This window comes from Gorilla gorilla, chromosome 6, assembly GCF_029281585.2.
Source record: "Gorilla gorilla gorilla isolate KB3781 chromosome 6, NHGRI_mGorGor1-v2.1_pri, whole genome shotgun sequence".
NCBI classification, from domain to species: domain Eukaryota; kingdom Metazoa; phylum Chordata; class Mammalia; order Primates; family Hominidae; genus Gorilla; species Gorilla gorilla.
The window spans coordinates 82,405,720-82,421,446 of NC_073230.2; the positions used below are offsets into that span (position 1 = coordinate 82,405,720).

The 15,727-nt window shown below is 53.6% G+C and overlaps 2 protein-coding genes across 11 annotated transcripts in view; one reads left to right on the forward strand and one right to left on the reverse strand.

The window, feature by feature from the left end:
* Nucleotides 1–251: 251 nt before the first annotated feature.
* Nucleotides 252–15,605, reverse strand: TRIM50 (tripartite motif containing 50). 5 transcript variants are annotated; one of them, XM_055392716.1, is made up of 7 exons: nt 15,267–15,469; nt 11,772–12,188; nt 7,865–7,960; nt 6,541–6,771; nt 6,406–6,425; nt 4,290–4,414; nt 252–1,224 (listed from the first exon to the last, which is right to left on the reverse strand). In XM_055392716.1, exons 2-7 carry the CDS (start codon nt 12,168–12,170, stop codon nt 635–637), a joined length of 1,461 nt encoding a protein of 486 aa, XP_055248691.1. In that variant the 5' UTR covers nt 12,171–12,188; nt 15,267–15,469; the 3' UTR covers nt 252–634. The 5 variants fall into 5 exon arrangements, with proteins under 5 accessions (XP_055248691.1, XP_055248687.1, XP_055248688.1 ...); XM_055392712.1 differs by having other exon boundaries at nt 6,406–6,428; XM_055392713.1 differs by lacking the exon at nt 15,267–15,469 and adding an exon at nt 12,828–12,977 and having other exon boundaries at nt 6,406–6,428.
* FKBP6 (FKBP prolyl isomerase family member 6 (inactive)) overlaps nt 15,555–15,727 on the forward strand; it is a 35,822-nt gene continuing 35,649 nt past the window's right edge. For all 6 annotated transcript variants that reach the window (XR_002006946.4, XM_019031761.4, XM_055392717.2 and 3 more), the window contains exon 1: nt 15,555–15,681. Coding sequence is in view for 5 of the 6 variants with exons in the window: in XM_019031761.4 (XP_018887306.2) it covers nt 15,640–15,681 (42 nt within the window). In the remaining variant the exon portion in view is untranslated. The remainder of the gene's footprint in view (nt 15,682–15,727) is intronic.

Below are 15,727 nucleotides of genomic sequence, written 5' to 3' on the forward strand. Positions count from 1 at the left end.
GGCCAACACAGCGAAACCCCATCTCTACTAAAAATACAAAAATTAGCTGGGTATGGGGCACACGCCTGTAATCCCAGCTACTTGGGAGGCTGAGGCAGGAGAATCACTTGAATCCGGGAGGTGTAGGTTTCAGTGAGCCTACATCGTGCCACTGCACTCCAGCCTAGGTGACAGAGAGAGACTCCATCTCAGGAAAAAAAAAAAGACTCGAGCATAAAGCAGTAAGTATAGCAACTAATATTTGCAAATCATTTAAAGAGAAAGAAATAGTCAAATTTATTATCCTTGATAGTAGTTGAAAGTTCACAGTAATATGGAAAAGGTATACATGGGACTATTTCTGCCCTCGGAAGCGTCTGCGCAGATAGCATGGTTAGCAAGTGGCAGGAACCATGGGGAGCTCAGTGTGTCCCTGGCTGCCAAGGCCTGGGGGCCGAAGTTTACAAATACACCCTTGGCTGAGGGGAAAGGGACTGGGGTCCTGTTCCCTATCATTACATGTTCCAGGGACACACAGGCCTGAAGACCTTCCTAAACAGTGACGATATCACCTCAGGCGGGACCCAGCAGAAGCCCGCGAGTCCCCGGTGCCCCACCGGGATGGGCCTGTGGGCCGGCAGGACTCCGGGCGGCCCTACAGCTTGGTGGGCTGCTCGGGGCTGAGGGGGCCAGGCCCGCTGGGCGGGGGCAGCACCATGGGCAGCGAGTTGCTGCCCCTCTCGTGCCAGCAGGTGTCCAGGATGGGGTAGAGCTTTCCCTGGAAGTCGGCCTGGAAGGTGTAGAGCGGCCGCAGGTCATCGGGGCGGTCGGCGTCGAAGAAGGTGAGTTCGCCCTGCTCATAGTGCAGGTAGAGCCCGATGCGGTGGGGGTGGCCGGCCACGGGCAGGGGTACCCGGGGGCAGGCAAAGGCTTCGTACACCCGGCCCTCCTTCAGGCCGATCAGCCACACGCCGTGCTCGGGGGACCTGTTCAGCTTGCCCTTACGGCTGGCTGTGCCCTTGATGACCCCCAGGCGCCAGTCGCTCTTGCTGCCCACCACCACCTCCCAGTAGTGGCGGCCGCAGGAGAAGCCGCAGCTGGCCAGGACGCAGGTGCTGTAGTCGAAGCGCTCAGGCTGGCTGGCTCGCCGCTGGGCCAGGAGCCCGCACTGCACCACTGTGTTGCCCTTGGAGAGCTCCAGGAGTGGGTGGGCAGTGGCAGGGTCCAACTTGAGAGGCTCCGGGGCTGGGAGGGAGATCACAGAGGGTCTGTGAGGCCACGTGGAGGGCAGCAGACCCGGCCCACAGAAGCTGATGGAGGCCCTGAACTCCCCAAGGAGAGGGGCTGTGTCTTCCTCATCTCTCTAGCCCCAGGGTCTAGAAGGGGCCAGTACAGGGCTGCTCCCTGAATGAATGAATGAATGAAATGAATGAATGAATGAATGAAGTTTTACATAAGGAAGATCAATCACAGACTGATTGCATCCACCCAAGGCAAAAACAGTGTTTATATAAAAGGGAGCAGCTTGATGGGCTGTGGGGGGCTGAGGTGGCTGGAGAAAGAAATGGACACTGGGCTCGGGGTTCTGGCCTGCCTGCCTGACGCAGAGGTGTTGTGGGAAGGACCCGGAAGACACCTGTCCCGTGAGCCTATAGCTCAGCCCTCAGGGATTTCTGGAGAACCCATAACAACTGCAGCTGTTGGATTTGCTAGCCTAGTCAGCCTATTCAAGGACGAACTAGCCCACCTGAGCTTTTTGCTAGTTACCAGCTGATCCGTTTACCCCAGAAATGTGAGATGTGCTCCCCCCTGCCCGCCTCCCACCCCTTCCCGCCACCCAAGTTGCCGCAAGGAAAGAAGGCCAAGGGGAAGAAGGTGGCTCCGGCCCCTGCTGGCGTGAAGAAGCAGGAGGCCAAGAAAGTGGTTTATCCCGTTTGAGAAAAGGCCTAAGACTTTTGGCACTGGACAGGACTTCCAGGCCAAAAGGGACCTCACCCACTTTGTGCAATGGTCCTGCTCGGTCAGGGTGCAGCGGCGGACAGCCATTCTCTATAAGTAGCAGAAACTGTCTCCTGCTATTAACCAGTTCACCCAGGCCCTGGACCGCCAAACAGCTATTCAGCTGCTTAAGCTGGCCCAGAAGTACAGACCAGGGGCAAAGCAAGAGAAGAAGCGGAGACTGTTGGCCCTGACTGAGAAGAAAGCTGCCGGCAAAGGGGATGTCCCCACTAAGAGGCCACCTGTCCTTGGAGCAGGAATTAACACCGTCACCACCTTGATGGAGAACAAGAAGGCTCAGCTGGGCCAGGCACAGTGGCTCATGCCTGTCATCTCAGCACTTTGGGAGGCTGAGGCGGGCGGATCACTTGAGGCCAGGAGTTTGCAAGCAGCCTGGCCAACATAATGAAAAACCCCGTCTCTACTAAAATACAAAAATTAACCGGGCGTGGTGGCACACGCCTATAGTCCCAACTACTCAGGAGGCTGAGGCAGGAGAATCACTTGTACCCGGGAGCCGGAGGTTGCAGTGAGCTGAGATCACACCACTGCACTCCAGCCTGGGTGACAGAGACTCTGTCTCAAAAAAAAAAAAAAAAAAAAAGGAAGGCTCAGCTGGTGGTGACTCCACGCAACATGGGTCCCATCAAGCTGGCTGTCTTCCTGCCTGTGCCTGTGTTGTAAAGTGGGGTCCCTGACTGCATCATCAAGGGGAAGGCAAGACTGGGATGTCTAGTCCCCAGGAAGACCTGCACCACTGTCGCCTTCACACAGGTTAACTTGGAAGACAAAGGAGCTTGGGCTAAGCTGGTGGAAGCTACCAGGACCAATTACAACAACAAATGTGATGAGATCCACCATCACTGGGGAGGCAGTGTCCTGGGTCCCAAGTCTGTGGCTCACATTGCCAAGCTCAAAAAGGCAAAGACTAAAGAAACTACCACTAAACTGGGTAAAATGTACACTGTTGAGTTTTCTGTACATGAAAATAATACAAATTTTCCTTCAAAAAAAAAAAAAAAGAAATGTGAGATGTACAAACAGGATTCACAGTTCACAAACTGCAATTTTTTTCCTTCTTTCCTTTCCTTTTTTTTTTTTCATTCTTTTCTTTTTTACTGATGAGGTCTCCTCTGTCACCCAGGCTGGAGTGCAGTGGTGCAATCATAGCTCACTGCAGCCTCCCAACTCCTGGGCTCAAGCAATCCTCCTGCCTCAGCCTCCTCAGTAGCTGGGCCCACAGGCACATAACACCACACCCCACTAATTATTTTTTGTAGAGATGGCGTCTCACTATGTTACCCAGGCTGGTTTCGAACTCCTGGCCTCAAGCAGTCCTCCCACCGTGGCCTCCCAAGGTGCTGGGATTGCAGGCGTGAGCCGCCGTGCCCAGCCCCTTCTTTTATATAAACCCTATTTTTGCTTTTGGTGGATGAAATCGCTCTGTTAGCAGTCTCCCTTATGTACAAGACAGCATGCTAGTAATAAAGGAATGAAATGTGTTTGAGTTGTTTTTGACAGAGAACAAGAACTAATAGGTTGGTTCAAAAGTAATTGTGGTTTTTGCCATTACTTTGAAGACCACTTGTCCTTTGAGTAGGAAGGACATTTTTAAAAGGATATTACTTTTTTTTTTTTTTTTTTTGAGACGGAGTTTTGCTCTTGTTGCCCAGGCTGGAGTGCAATGGCGCGATCTCAACTCACTGCAACCTCCACCTCCCTGGTTCAAGTGATTCTCCTGCTTCAGGCTCCTGAGTAGCTGGGATTACAGGCGCACACCACCACGCCTGGCTAATTCTTGTATTATTAGTAGAGACGGGGTTTCACCATGTTGGCCAAGCTGGACTTGAACTCCTGACCTCAGAAGATCCGCCCTCCTCAGCCTCCCAAAATGCTGGGATTACAGGCATGAGCCACTGTTCCCAGCCAAAAAGTACATTACTTTTAAAAGTAATGGCAAAAACTGCAATTACTTTTGCACCAACCTAATACCATTTATGAAGCACTAAGCTGCAACACACGTATGTCTATATACAAGCTCTGCAGCCTGGCCGGGTGGGTGCTAATAGCCCCACTTTACAGATGAGGAACCTGGGCTCAGAAATGACACAACTTGCCCAGCCAGCAGCTAGGAAAGGAAAGAGTAAGCAGGAACCCAAGCTGTTCGGAAACTCAGTCCCATGCTCTCACTAGGACCCTCCACAAACCTCCATCTGAGTTCTCTGTAGCTTATTATCTCTCTGATACAATCGATGAACTGCCACCTGCCCTGGGCGGCAGCCCTCAGGAAGGAGGACGGGTCAGGGCCTCACCTGGCAAAACTTTCCGGAAGAGCCTTTTCCACACGGTCAGCTTGATGTCAGCCTGGTGGAGGCCTGGCTTGAAGGAGATGGGGCTGAATGCGCCTTCTAAGGGCCGGGCCTGCGGCATCTCTGCTCTGCAGGTGACAGTTCACAGTACAAGAGAGTGAGGTATCACGTGGCCCACCCCACCCCTCCATCCTATCTATGTCTGCCCAGCCAGATCCACAGTGCAGGACTGCAGTCACAATGCCCATCAATGCCCATCATCCCCTCCCCTGCACAGCCCCTTCAGGGAGGACCCATCTCCTTCCTAGAAGGGGAAACGCTCTATAGCAGTGCTTCTAGAGTGCAGGTTTGGGGACCAGCAATGTTGGCTGGAAAATGGTCCAACCCATTCCCAGTAGAAAGTCAATGGTCCACCTGGGAAATGGTCAGAAATGCAGGTTCTTAGACCCCACACCAGACCTGCCAATCAGAAACCAATTATGGGGGCCAAGTAATGTGTCTTTTTTTTTTGAGTCAGAGTTTCACTCTGTCACCCAGGCTGGAGTGCAGTGGCATGATTTCGACTCAGTGCAGCCTCAACCCCCTGGGCTCAAGTGATCCTCCCACCTCAGCCTACCTAGCAGCTGGGACTATAAGCATGTGCCACCATGCCCAGCTAATTTTTTTCTATTTTTGGTAGAGACAGTTTCACCATGTTGCCCAGGCTGGTCTTGAGCTCCTGAGCTCAAGCAATCCACCCACCTCGGCCTCCCAAAGTGCTGGGATTACAGGTATGAGCCACCATGCCAAGACTTTTTTTTTTTTTTTTGAGATGGAGTCTTGCTCTGTCGCCCAGGCTGGAGTGCAGTGGGGTGATCTCAGCTCGGTGAAACCTCTGCCTCCCAGGTTCAAGTGATTCTCATGCTTCAGCCTCCCCAGCAGCTGTGATTACAGGTGCCCGCCACCACACCCAGCTGATTTTTGTATTTTTCATAGAGACGGGGTTTCACCATGTTGGCTGGGCTGGTCTCGAACTCCTGACCTGAAGGCATCCTTCTGCCTCAGCCTTCCAAAATGCTGGGATTACAGGTGTAAGCCGCCATGCCCAGCCTCTGTCCCTTCATTTAAACCCATGTCTTCTGACCAAATTGTCTCTAAGACTAAAAGAAATGTGAGAAACATGGAGTCTCCCATAAACAGGGAGTGAGGAAGGCTTGGGAACTGCACATGTTCGTTTGTTGGGTCTAGAACATGGATCCACTCTCTTCCCACAATCTGCAGAGCAAGTTTCAGGCAGGGCTGATACTGCCTGCTGCGCAAGGGTGAGGAGGGTAAGCAAGGGATGTCCGGTGCTCCTGGATGTTGCTTCTGGCCATTTCCCACCTCTCCCAGCTCCGACTCCTGGTGATATCCTGCCTTACACCCAGCCACCCTGAACTCATAACCAGAGTCCACATGCCACTCCCCCTTTTACAGGACCGTTTCCTCGGCTTGCCTGGCAAACTCAGGTCCTGGGTCCTTCTCAGCCATCAGGCCTGTGCCCCTCTGCCAGGTCCCCCAGACACCTGCTCCTCCTCTAGCGTTCTGTTTTGTTTTCTGAGACAGGGTCTCGCTCCGTCACCCAGGCTGGATCATGCAGTAGCATGATCACGACTCACTGCAGCATCAAACTTCTGGGCTCAAGCAATCCTCCCGCCTCAGCCTCATGAGTAGCGGGGACTATAGGCACATGCCACCATGCCCAACTAATTTTTTTATTTTTGTATTTTTTGTAGAGATGGGGTCTTACTACATTGGCCAGGCCGGTCTCGAACTCCTGGCCTCAAGCAATCCTCCTGCCTTGGCTTCCCAAAGTACTGGGATTGCAGGCATGAGCTACCCTTCTCTAGTATTTCTGTAGCTTGAGTGAACTTCTGCTGTTCTAGGTACCCACAGTTCACCATCTGCCTCCCCACCCATCTACGAGACCCTTGAAGGCAGGGACATGACTTTCCTCTGTTTTCCCCAGGCTCAGTTATAGAGCCAGCTGTGGGCAGCTGCTTGGGAGGCGCTGGTTAAACCGAATGGAGGAACCAGTGGAGCTGAGATGCCCGTGCCCGCAGCCACCAGACACTGGCTGAGCTCTCTCCAAGGTTATTACCTGGAGGCCATGGAGTGGAACTTCTGGAAGGCAAGAGAGAGGGAGGTTAAGGCTAGAAGGTGGGAAGCCAGGGCACTGTTGGGAAGGGGAAGGCCCTGGCGGGTATGGGGATGGGACACCTCCCTGTCCACTCACCCGGATGAACTCGTGGTGGTCCTCATTGCCGAACTGTTCCAGCACACACTCGGCTTGGGCCAGCCGCTCCCGGGTTCCCTGGGCCTGCTCCAGCTGCATGTCCAGGGAGGCCACCAGGCCACGGGTGTGACCCCCTATCCCCTCCAGGCAGCGGGCCTTCTCCTCATCCACCAGGTGGTGCAGCTCCTGGAACTCGCGGCGGATCACCCAGCTGAAGACATCCGACTCATTCTGGGACAGGGAGGGCTGGTCACTGCAGAGTCACAGCCTAGCTGCCAGGCTCTGGCTGGCTGGCCTCGGTGTTCCCAGGGCCTTCCTGACTGGGCTGGTCCTGGGATCTGAGTCTCAGGGGAGGCTGCATGGCCTGGCGCCGGGCAGGGAGTTCACCCCATGCATGGGGAGCCCTGGCGGTGGCTGTGGGGAGGGTGACCCCAGCTCCCGTTTCAAATGGAGAGGCTCTGTTTTGGCCTGTTTTAATTTTTTTTTTTAAGAGACAGGGTCTCACTCTGTTGCCCAGGCTGGAGCACAGTGGTATGATCATAGCTCACTGTAGCCTTGACCTCCCAGCCTCAAGCAATCCTCCCGCCTCAGCCTCCCGAGTTGCTGGGATTACAGATGCACGCCACCACACCCCACTTTGCCTATTTCAGCTATTAAATGTGCATATCCCAGAGTTCCACAACTGAAGGAAAGCAGGAAGGCCCTGGGCGAGCAGGCTTTGCTGTGAGGGAGCCAGAACTCCCTGCAGAACCCTGAGCTCCGCCTCCACCAGGCAGGGCTGGTACCGCCTGCCGCGCAAGGGTGAGGAGGGTAAATGAGGGAGGCCGAGTGCTCCTGGATCTTGCCTGGCTCCTGTTTCTGTTTCACAGCCACCTCCAGGGCCAGGGCACTATGCCTCCCAGCCCCATGTGCCTCTCATTTCGGGAGATCAGCCAGGGCCCAGGGCTGCCAGCCTCTCCACGCCTGCGCACCCAGGTACTGGGAGGGCACCATGACAGGCTGGCAAGGTCAAGCAGACACAGGTGGCACAGGGGTGGAGGAGTCACGCCCATGCTTTGAGCTGTTTACCCCCTGAGACTCAAGTCCTGGGTTATCTCAGTCTCAAGGACACAGAGGGCAAAAGCCAACTTGGAGCCAGTCCTAACGACAACTGGGTTGAATTCCCCTGAGAGGATTTGCGCTTTCCCCACCCCGCCCCGGAATGCTTTGAGTTCTGGCTTTATATGGAAGGCATGGTTTTCTGTAAAGGACCAATGAGAACTGAGCTCTACAGGAAAGTGAAGGTGGCCGGTCCCAGGCAGGGGCAGAGGAAAGGGGCACTCACGACGATTCGGGTCCGGTTGTTCACCAGTTTGGCGATGAGCTCATCCACCTTTTTCTGCTCCTGCTTCAGCTCAGAGATGAGGGCTGCGAGCTCCTCCTGGAGGCAACAGGCCATGGCCCCATGAGCAGCTGATCCCTCCCCTTCTCAGCTCCTTGGATCACCTTCTTGGGAGTATCCCAATGGCCACAAGCACTCCCAGGGAAACCAGGGCGGGAACCAGAGCCACCCAGGTACCCTTGAGTCCAAAACAGGTTAAATTGTTCGAGAATAGTCCAGGCGTAGTAGCTCACGCCTGTAATTCCAGCACTTTGGGAGACTGAGGTGGGACTTCACTTGAGGTCAGGAGTTCGAGACTAGCCTGGCCAACATAGTGAAACCCCATTTCTATTAAAAATACAAAAATTAGCCAGGCGTGGTGGCACACACCTGTAGTCCCAGCTACTTGGGAGGCTGAGGCACGAGAATCGCTTGAATCTGGGAGGTAGAGGTTGCAGTGAGCCAAGATCATGCCACTGCACTCCAGCCTGGGTGACACAGTGAGACTCTGTCTCAAAAAAATAAAAATAAAAAATAAGATAAATTAATTCAAGAATATTCTAGGCTGGGCGCAGTGGCTCGTGCCTGTAATCCCAGCATTTTAGGAGGCCAAGGTGGGAGAATCACTTGAGGACAGGAGTTTGAGACCAGTCTGGGCAACACAGTGAGATCCCATCTCTAATTTTTTTTTAAAGAATATTCTGCATTGACAGCAGGAACTTCCCAGGCATAAGAGGGTCTCAATGTCACCCCTCTGCATGACATGGAGAGAGTCACTAAATGTTACAGCTACCAGAAGTCACCATGTGATGCTGGCACTTCCTGGATTGAATGCTGCCTGTAGGGGACCCATCAGGTGAACTCTGTGGTCACCAGCAGATCCAGAATTAGTGGGTATTTAATCAGGAGCCATCACAAAAAGGCCGGCGCCAGGTGAGGCTAATTCTAGGGCCAGTGGTGCTCACACGGGCCTGGGTTAAACCTGGTGAATCCTCACGCCTATAAACACCTGAATCCATTCCTGGTGGGCTTGAACACAGCACGGATTTGCGACCTCCCCAAGCTGACATAAATGCACTTCTCCTGGACTGCCTGGGCCCCAAATCCGACCTAGCCTTGGGGGTGCCAACCGGAACCCCTGGACCACCATCTACTGCACGATTTGACCAGAGCCCCCGTCGGTTTGTACCCATGCAATATACAGAATTTTTGGCTTGGATCGTGGCCAAGCACCAGAGAGCTGCAAGGGGCTTTCAGGAAGGGAGTTGGGTGAAGAATCAAGCACTTGCTGGCATAAACGGACAGAGTCCTTGCTCTGGAGAACAAGGCATCAGAATATTTCACAGCGGCCCAAGAACGACATTCCAATGTCACTCTCCCCAGGCAGACAGATGGGACTCATTCCTTCCCCGTGAGAGGAACTAAGTTATGCAAATCAATGCACCCATCAATCGAGCATCTCAAAATCTCAATAAACAGGAGGCAATGGGAACACCTAAAAGAGGGCAATAAAGGAGTGCAACTTAGTTGTATTCTGTGTTGCAACAGAGAAGAGCCTCGGGATCATCAAACCCCAAATCTGGCCAGGTACAGTGGCTCACGCCTGGAATCCCAACACTTTGGGAGGCTGACGCGGGTGGATCACGAGGTCAGGAGATCGAGACCATCCTGGCTAACACGGTGAAACCCCGTCTCTACTAAAAATACAAAAAATTAGCCGGGCATGGTGGTGGGCGCCTGTAGTCCCAGCTACTTGGGAGGCTGAGGCAGGAGAATGGCGTGAACCCGGGAGGCGGAGCTTGCAGTGAGCCGAGATCGCACCACTGCGCTCCAGCCTGGGCGACAGAGCGAGACTCTGTCTCAACACCAACAACAACAAAATTAAGCCCAAATCTAAAACAGGGACCCAAGCTGGGCTGCTGGATCGTAACCACAAAGGACAGATAAGCTCCCAGCCTGTTTCCCTCCCTCCTTCCCATTAACTAATAAAACATAAACTCGGCTTCCTCACCTGCAGTCAGCTTCCACCTTCCATACTCCCCTAAACCTGCTCTTGCCAAGATAATCAGTTCTTACTGCTACATCTAACACTTTTCAGTCCTCAGAGACATTTCACACAGTCTCTGTCTCTCTGATTTCCGGGAGGCCACACTCAGCTGGTGTTCCCGCTCTGAGGATTCTTTCTATCCCTTTTTTGAGGGCTCTCTCTCAATCCAGATTTTAAGCCTGGTACCCCTTGGGGTCATCATCAGTGTCTTCCCTTATCACTATGTAGACTCTCCTGGGTTGGTCTTCTCCACCAAAGGGGACTTCAGTGACCACCAGGAGGAAGGACCCTCCACACCTCTCGCCCTGAGCCCCACCGCTGTCCTGGTCTGCACACCCCTCAACCCGACTGCACATCCCCAGGCACCTCCGGCTCCACCTGCCCACGCCAGATCCTCCCCTGTGATCACTTCCTCTGTGCAAGGGGGAATTACAGAGCTGGAGTCAACCTTCCCATCCCTCACCCTCCTTGCCACACACAGTTGTCAGGGTTTTTTCTTTTTGAAATTTGTCTTTGGTCTGCCCCAGGCCTTTGTCCTAGTTCCCATCGACTTAGGTCCTGGCACCCTCATCTCTCACTGTCCTTTTGCCTCACCCTCAAAGCTCCCCTCTGCCAGAGAGATCTGAGCATGTCATCACTGGCTTAAAACCCTCCAGCCTCCGCCTTGCTCCCTCATCCTGTGAATAAACTCCAAATCCATTCCCGGGTCACACTGGCCTCTCCATGCCCCGGCCGCAGCTTACCTCGCTGGCCCTATCTCACCCCCACCGATGTTCCCTCCAGCCTTATGCTGGGATTACAGGAGTGGACACTGTGCCTGGCCAACAAGGTTGATTTTGAAACTTTTGTAGAGGCAGGGTCTCACTATGTTGCCCAGGCTGGTCTCAAACTCCTGGACTCAAGTAATCCACCCACCTCGGCCTCCCAAAGTGCTGTTATTATAGGCATAAGCCACCCAGTCATGTGTTTTATAACAGGTGTTTTATATATATAACACCCAGCCAGGTATTATTATTACTCGTCTTAAAGAATGATCTGCTAGGTTTGGTGATGGCCTATAAAGGCAGGAATTCACTGATTCAGCATTTTGGACATTTACAATGTGCCAGGCATGGCTCCAGGCACTGAAATACACCAGGGGACAAAATGAAGTCCCCACCCTCATGCACCATAGAGTGCAAACAGGGGAGTGTCCAGAAACAAACAAGGGGCCTAGGGCAGTGGCGCATGCCTATAATTCCAGCACTTTGGGAGGCCCAGGCAGGAGGATCATTGGAGGCCAAGGAGTTCAACACCAGCCTGGGCAACACAACAAGACCCCATTTCTACAAAATATGAAAAATGAGCTGGGCATGGTGGTGTGCACCTGTAGTCCCAGCTGCTCGGGAGGCTGAGGTGGGAGGATTGCTTGAGCCTAGGAGTTGGAGGCTGCAGTGAGCCATGATCACACCACTGCACTCCAGCCTGGGCAACAGAGTGAGTGAGACGCTGTCTCCAAAAAGAAAGGAGAGAGGGAGAGGAAGAGGAAGAGGGAAGAGGGAAGGAGAGGGAAGAAAAGAAAAAGGAACAAACCAGAACTGCAAATAAAAAAACAGGAAGGGGTGAGCACGTGACACCAGGGAGCTCCCATCCTGTGCATGTGGCTTCAATCCCCGGCACCTGGGTTGAGCTGCAGCTCAAACACTAAGGAATGAATGCGCCAGGGCACAGCTGCAGCGAAATCGAGGATAGCTGGATCCTTTTGGTGCCAGGTGATGGCACCAGAGAGCACAGGATCTGGTCCCCGCGGGCCCCTCCAGCCCCCCCTGCACCCTCACTCCCCACCTTCATGCGGCTGTAGACGGTGGAGACGGGCGTGACCGGGTGGTGTTGGTGGGAGCCCAGCAGACCGCAGAGGCCACAGATGAGCTCCTGGTCCTTCTCGCAGAAGAGGCTGAGCGGGTTCCGGTGGTGCACGCAGACTTTGGGCTCCGGGTCCCCAGGGAGCCTCAGGGCTTCGATCACCCTGGCCAGGGAGACGTTGGGCGGGGAGCTGCTGCCGTCCACCGCCTGCCGGCACACGGGGCAGCGCAGCTCGGCATCCAGGTGGCAGGACAGGGAAACCAGGCAGCCCTTGCAGTAAGAGTGGCCACACTGCAGCATCAGGGGCTCCTTGAAGACCTCCAGGCAGATGGGACACTGAAGCCGGTCCTCCAGCTCCAGCAGGCTCACCTGCCAAGCCATCCACACTCACTGCGCGGGCTGAAACACAGGCATCCGACCTCAGTCCTGTCCACTCCCCTCCCTCTGTCCAGCACTCATCCACCACCCTCAACCCTAAGGAGCACCAGAATTTTAGAGGAAACACTTTGAGTCCTGGATCCCAGTCCTAACCCACATGACCTTGGGCCCCGGTTTCCGCAGCTGTAAAACAAAAGACTGCAGTGAAAAAAACTGGTCCCTTGAAGATACGTGTGTGTGTGTGTGTGTCTACATTTTTTACTCAAATTTGGAGACAAGCATGAAAGGGGCCATCTGCAGGGTCATTTGCAATGACACTAATAATGCAAGGTCCAGCCCCAGCATGCATCCGGACCTAGAACTGGACAGCAAAACCCAGGCAAGCTCCCCACCTTCTAGATCAGTTCCCAAACTTTCGGGAAACTGTTGAAAGCATAGGTGTAATAGAGATTCTAGAGGCCCACCTTCAAAGGATCTGCTTCAGGGGGTCTCCAGTGAGACCCAGAACTCTACACTTATAGGTGACACTCCCAGGTAATTCTAGAGAGCCTGGAACCTACAAGGCCTCTACCCTGATCTCCCACCTGCTCCCCTATGAAAGCTTGTCAATGAGACAGAAGCAGCACCAGCAGCCCCCGGGGGAGCCCGACATTGGAATACCTGGCTTCTCACAATCCTCTGGGCCTCCCACTACAGCCTCAAGCCAGCATCACTGGCTTTTCTTCTTCCCAGCAGGGAACAGCAGGCACAGAGTCAGAAGTGGGAAATGCAGCTGGACGCCTGCACCACTGCCTGGTCTCTGCCCCTTCTCTCCTCCCCTTTCCCAGCAACACCCCTGTGTCCCCAAGGTCACCAGAATCAGGTGGAAACTGGGTTACATCACGGGACTGGGGAGGCAGCCTTTGTTGGGCCTGCTCTGATAACATTCAGGTGCTGGCCTTGGCCACTGTGGAGGAGGGGCAGAAACAGAGGGACTGGGTACACCGTCCACACCTCATGACCCCAAAAGGAGCAGATAGGTGCTGGGAAACAGTTCTTTCTGAATCTCAAACTCTTGCTCTTACTCTCCTTTTTTTGGGCAGGGGCGCTGGGGGGTGGGGAAAGACAGCTTCTTGCTCTGTTGCCCAGGCTGGAGTGCAGTGGCGTGGTCATAGCTCACTGTAGCCTCCAACTCCTAGGCTCAAGCCATCCTCCCACCTCAGCTGCCTGAGTAGCTGGGACTACAGGTGCATGCCACCATGCCAAGCTAATATTTAAAAAATTTTTTTTAGATACCGGGTCTTGCTTTGTTGCCCAGGCTGGTCTTCAACTTCTGGGCTCAAGCAATCCTCCCACCTTGGCCTCCCAAAGTGCTGGGATTACAGGCGTTGAGCCTTACTGCACCCAGCCTTCCCTCTCTCTCTCTCTTTTTTTCTAATACAAACTGGCAGATGATGGTTCAATCTCTCTAGTTTTTTTCATTTTATTGTTTTATTTATTTTAGTAGAGACAGGGGTCTCACTTTGTTGCCTGGGCTGGTTTTGAACTCCCGGCCTCAAGCAATCCTCCTACCTCAGCCTCCCAAAGTGCTGGGATTATAGGTGTGAGCCACCAAGCCTGGCCTCTTTTTTTTTTTTTTTTAAGATATTCAAAGGTATCCTTATTTACTTAGATTTTTTAAATCAAGGTATAACATATACAAGTGTGCAAATCTTAACCACACAGCTTGATAAACACTTGATGTATATACACCCACTCTCAAGAACAAGATGTAGAGTGTTTCCAGAAAGCTCCCTCCTGCCTCCTCCCAGTCATAACTCCTAACAAGGACAGCCACTGTCCTTATTACCATGTTGTCATGTGGACTGTTTTTGAATTTCACATAAACAGCATCATATAGAATGTACTCTTTTGTGTCTGGTTACTTTCACTCAATAATATTGAATTGTGAGTTTTTTTTTTAATGTGAAGTCTTTCAACGTTTAGAAATTCAATGACACTCTGTTATACAGGTTTTGTTTGTTTGTTTTTTGAGACAGAGTTTTGCTCTTGTTACCCAGGCTGGAGTGCAGTGGCGCAATCTGGCTCACTGCAACCTCCGTCTCCCGGGTTCAAGTGATTCTCCTGCCTCAGCCTCCCAAGTAGCTGGGGTTACAGGCGCCTGCCACCATGCCCGGCTAATTCTTTGTATTTTTAGTAGAGATGGGGTTTCATCATGTGGGCCAGGCTGGTCTCAAACTCCTGACCTGGAGCGATCCACCGGCTTTGGCCTCCCAAAGTGCTGGGATTACAGGTGTGAGCCACCGCGCCTGGCCTGTTATACAGTTAATGAATATTATGGTCATAATATACTGCTGTGGTTTGAATGTATCCTCCTAATTTCATGCGTTGGAAACTTAACCCCCAATGGGGCAGTATTGAAAGTTGGCTGTAGCCTACGCCTATAATCCCAGCACTTTGGGAGGCCAAGACTGGAGGATCACTTGAAGCCAGGAGTTCAAGACCAGCCTAGCAACAAAGCTACAAACCATCTTTCCAGCAAATTAAAAACTAAAAAATAAATTAGCTGGGCCTGGTGGTGCAGTTCTGTAATCCCAGCTACTCGGGAGGCTGAGGCAAGAGGATCTCTTGAGCCCAGGGAGTGGCGGCTGCAGTGAGCTGAGATCCATCACTGAACTCCAGCCTGGGCTCAGAACGAGCTTCTGTCAATCAATCAATCAATCAATCAGTGTCTTGTCTGGGCCTAAATTCTTTAGAACACAATGGAAGAGAGAAAGTGAAAGAAGGTGGAAGTAACCCACAGCTGGGAGCCCTGAACCCTGCTGGTGGCAGGTGGCTCTCGTGTCCTCACCAGGTTGCCCTGCAATCACATGCTGCATCCTTTTTCCTGAACCTGCCCCACGTGCCCCACCACGCAGCCACTCCGACGGCTCCTTCAAGGGCGGCAGCCCTGTCACTCACGTGTTCCAAAAGTGCTTCCCCTGTGCCCTGACGGCCTCGCCATGTGTCTCATCATGCCCCACGCGCTCCCACTGTGCGCCCCACCTCGCACCCGTGCCCCATCATGCTCTGCGTGCTCGTTAGGTGCCCCATCATTTCCCGCTCGCTCTCGTTACGTACCCAGCCTCGGGCCCCTGTAAGTGCCCCATCGTGCTCTCTGTCGCTCCAGTTAGATGCCCCATCCTGCCCCGCGAGCTCCAATTACGTGCCCCACCTAACCCCCCACGTCCGTGCCTCATCATGCCCCGCACGCTATGGTTACATGCCCCGCCTCGCGCTACCGCGCGTGCTCCATCATGCTCTGCGCGCTCCCATTACGTGCCGCCACCTCGCGCCCCTGCACGTACCCAACGTGCCCTGCGTGGTCCCGTTACGTGTGCCATCATGTTTCGTGTGCTCCCATTACGGGTCATACCTCGCACCTCACCGAGTGGCCTCTGTAGTTCCAGAGCTCGCGAGGGCCAGGGCCGTTGGCGGCGGTTGGAACGAAACGATGAGTGCCTCCTCGTGGCCCCAGAATGGAATGCCGCCGTCGGTAGGGGTCTGCCGGGCATAAAGGGGCCTTCGGAACCCCACCAGAG

Coding starts and splice junctions, on each gene's coding strand:
- TRIM50 (XM_055392712.1), bottom strand. CDS start 12,170: ATGGCTTGGCAGGTGAGCCTGCTGGAGCTGGAGGACCGGCTTCAGTGT. Junction 6,772..7,864: donor ACAACCGGACCCGAATCGTC/GTGAGTGCCCCT, acceptor TCCCTGTCCCAG/AATGAGTCGGATGTCTTCAG. Junction 1,225..4,289: donor CTTCCGGAAAGTTTTGCCAG/GTGAGGCCCTGA, acceptor TCTCCCTCCCAG/CCCCGGAGCCTCTCAAGTTG.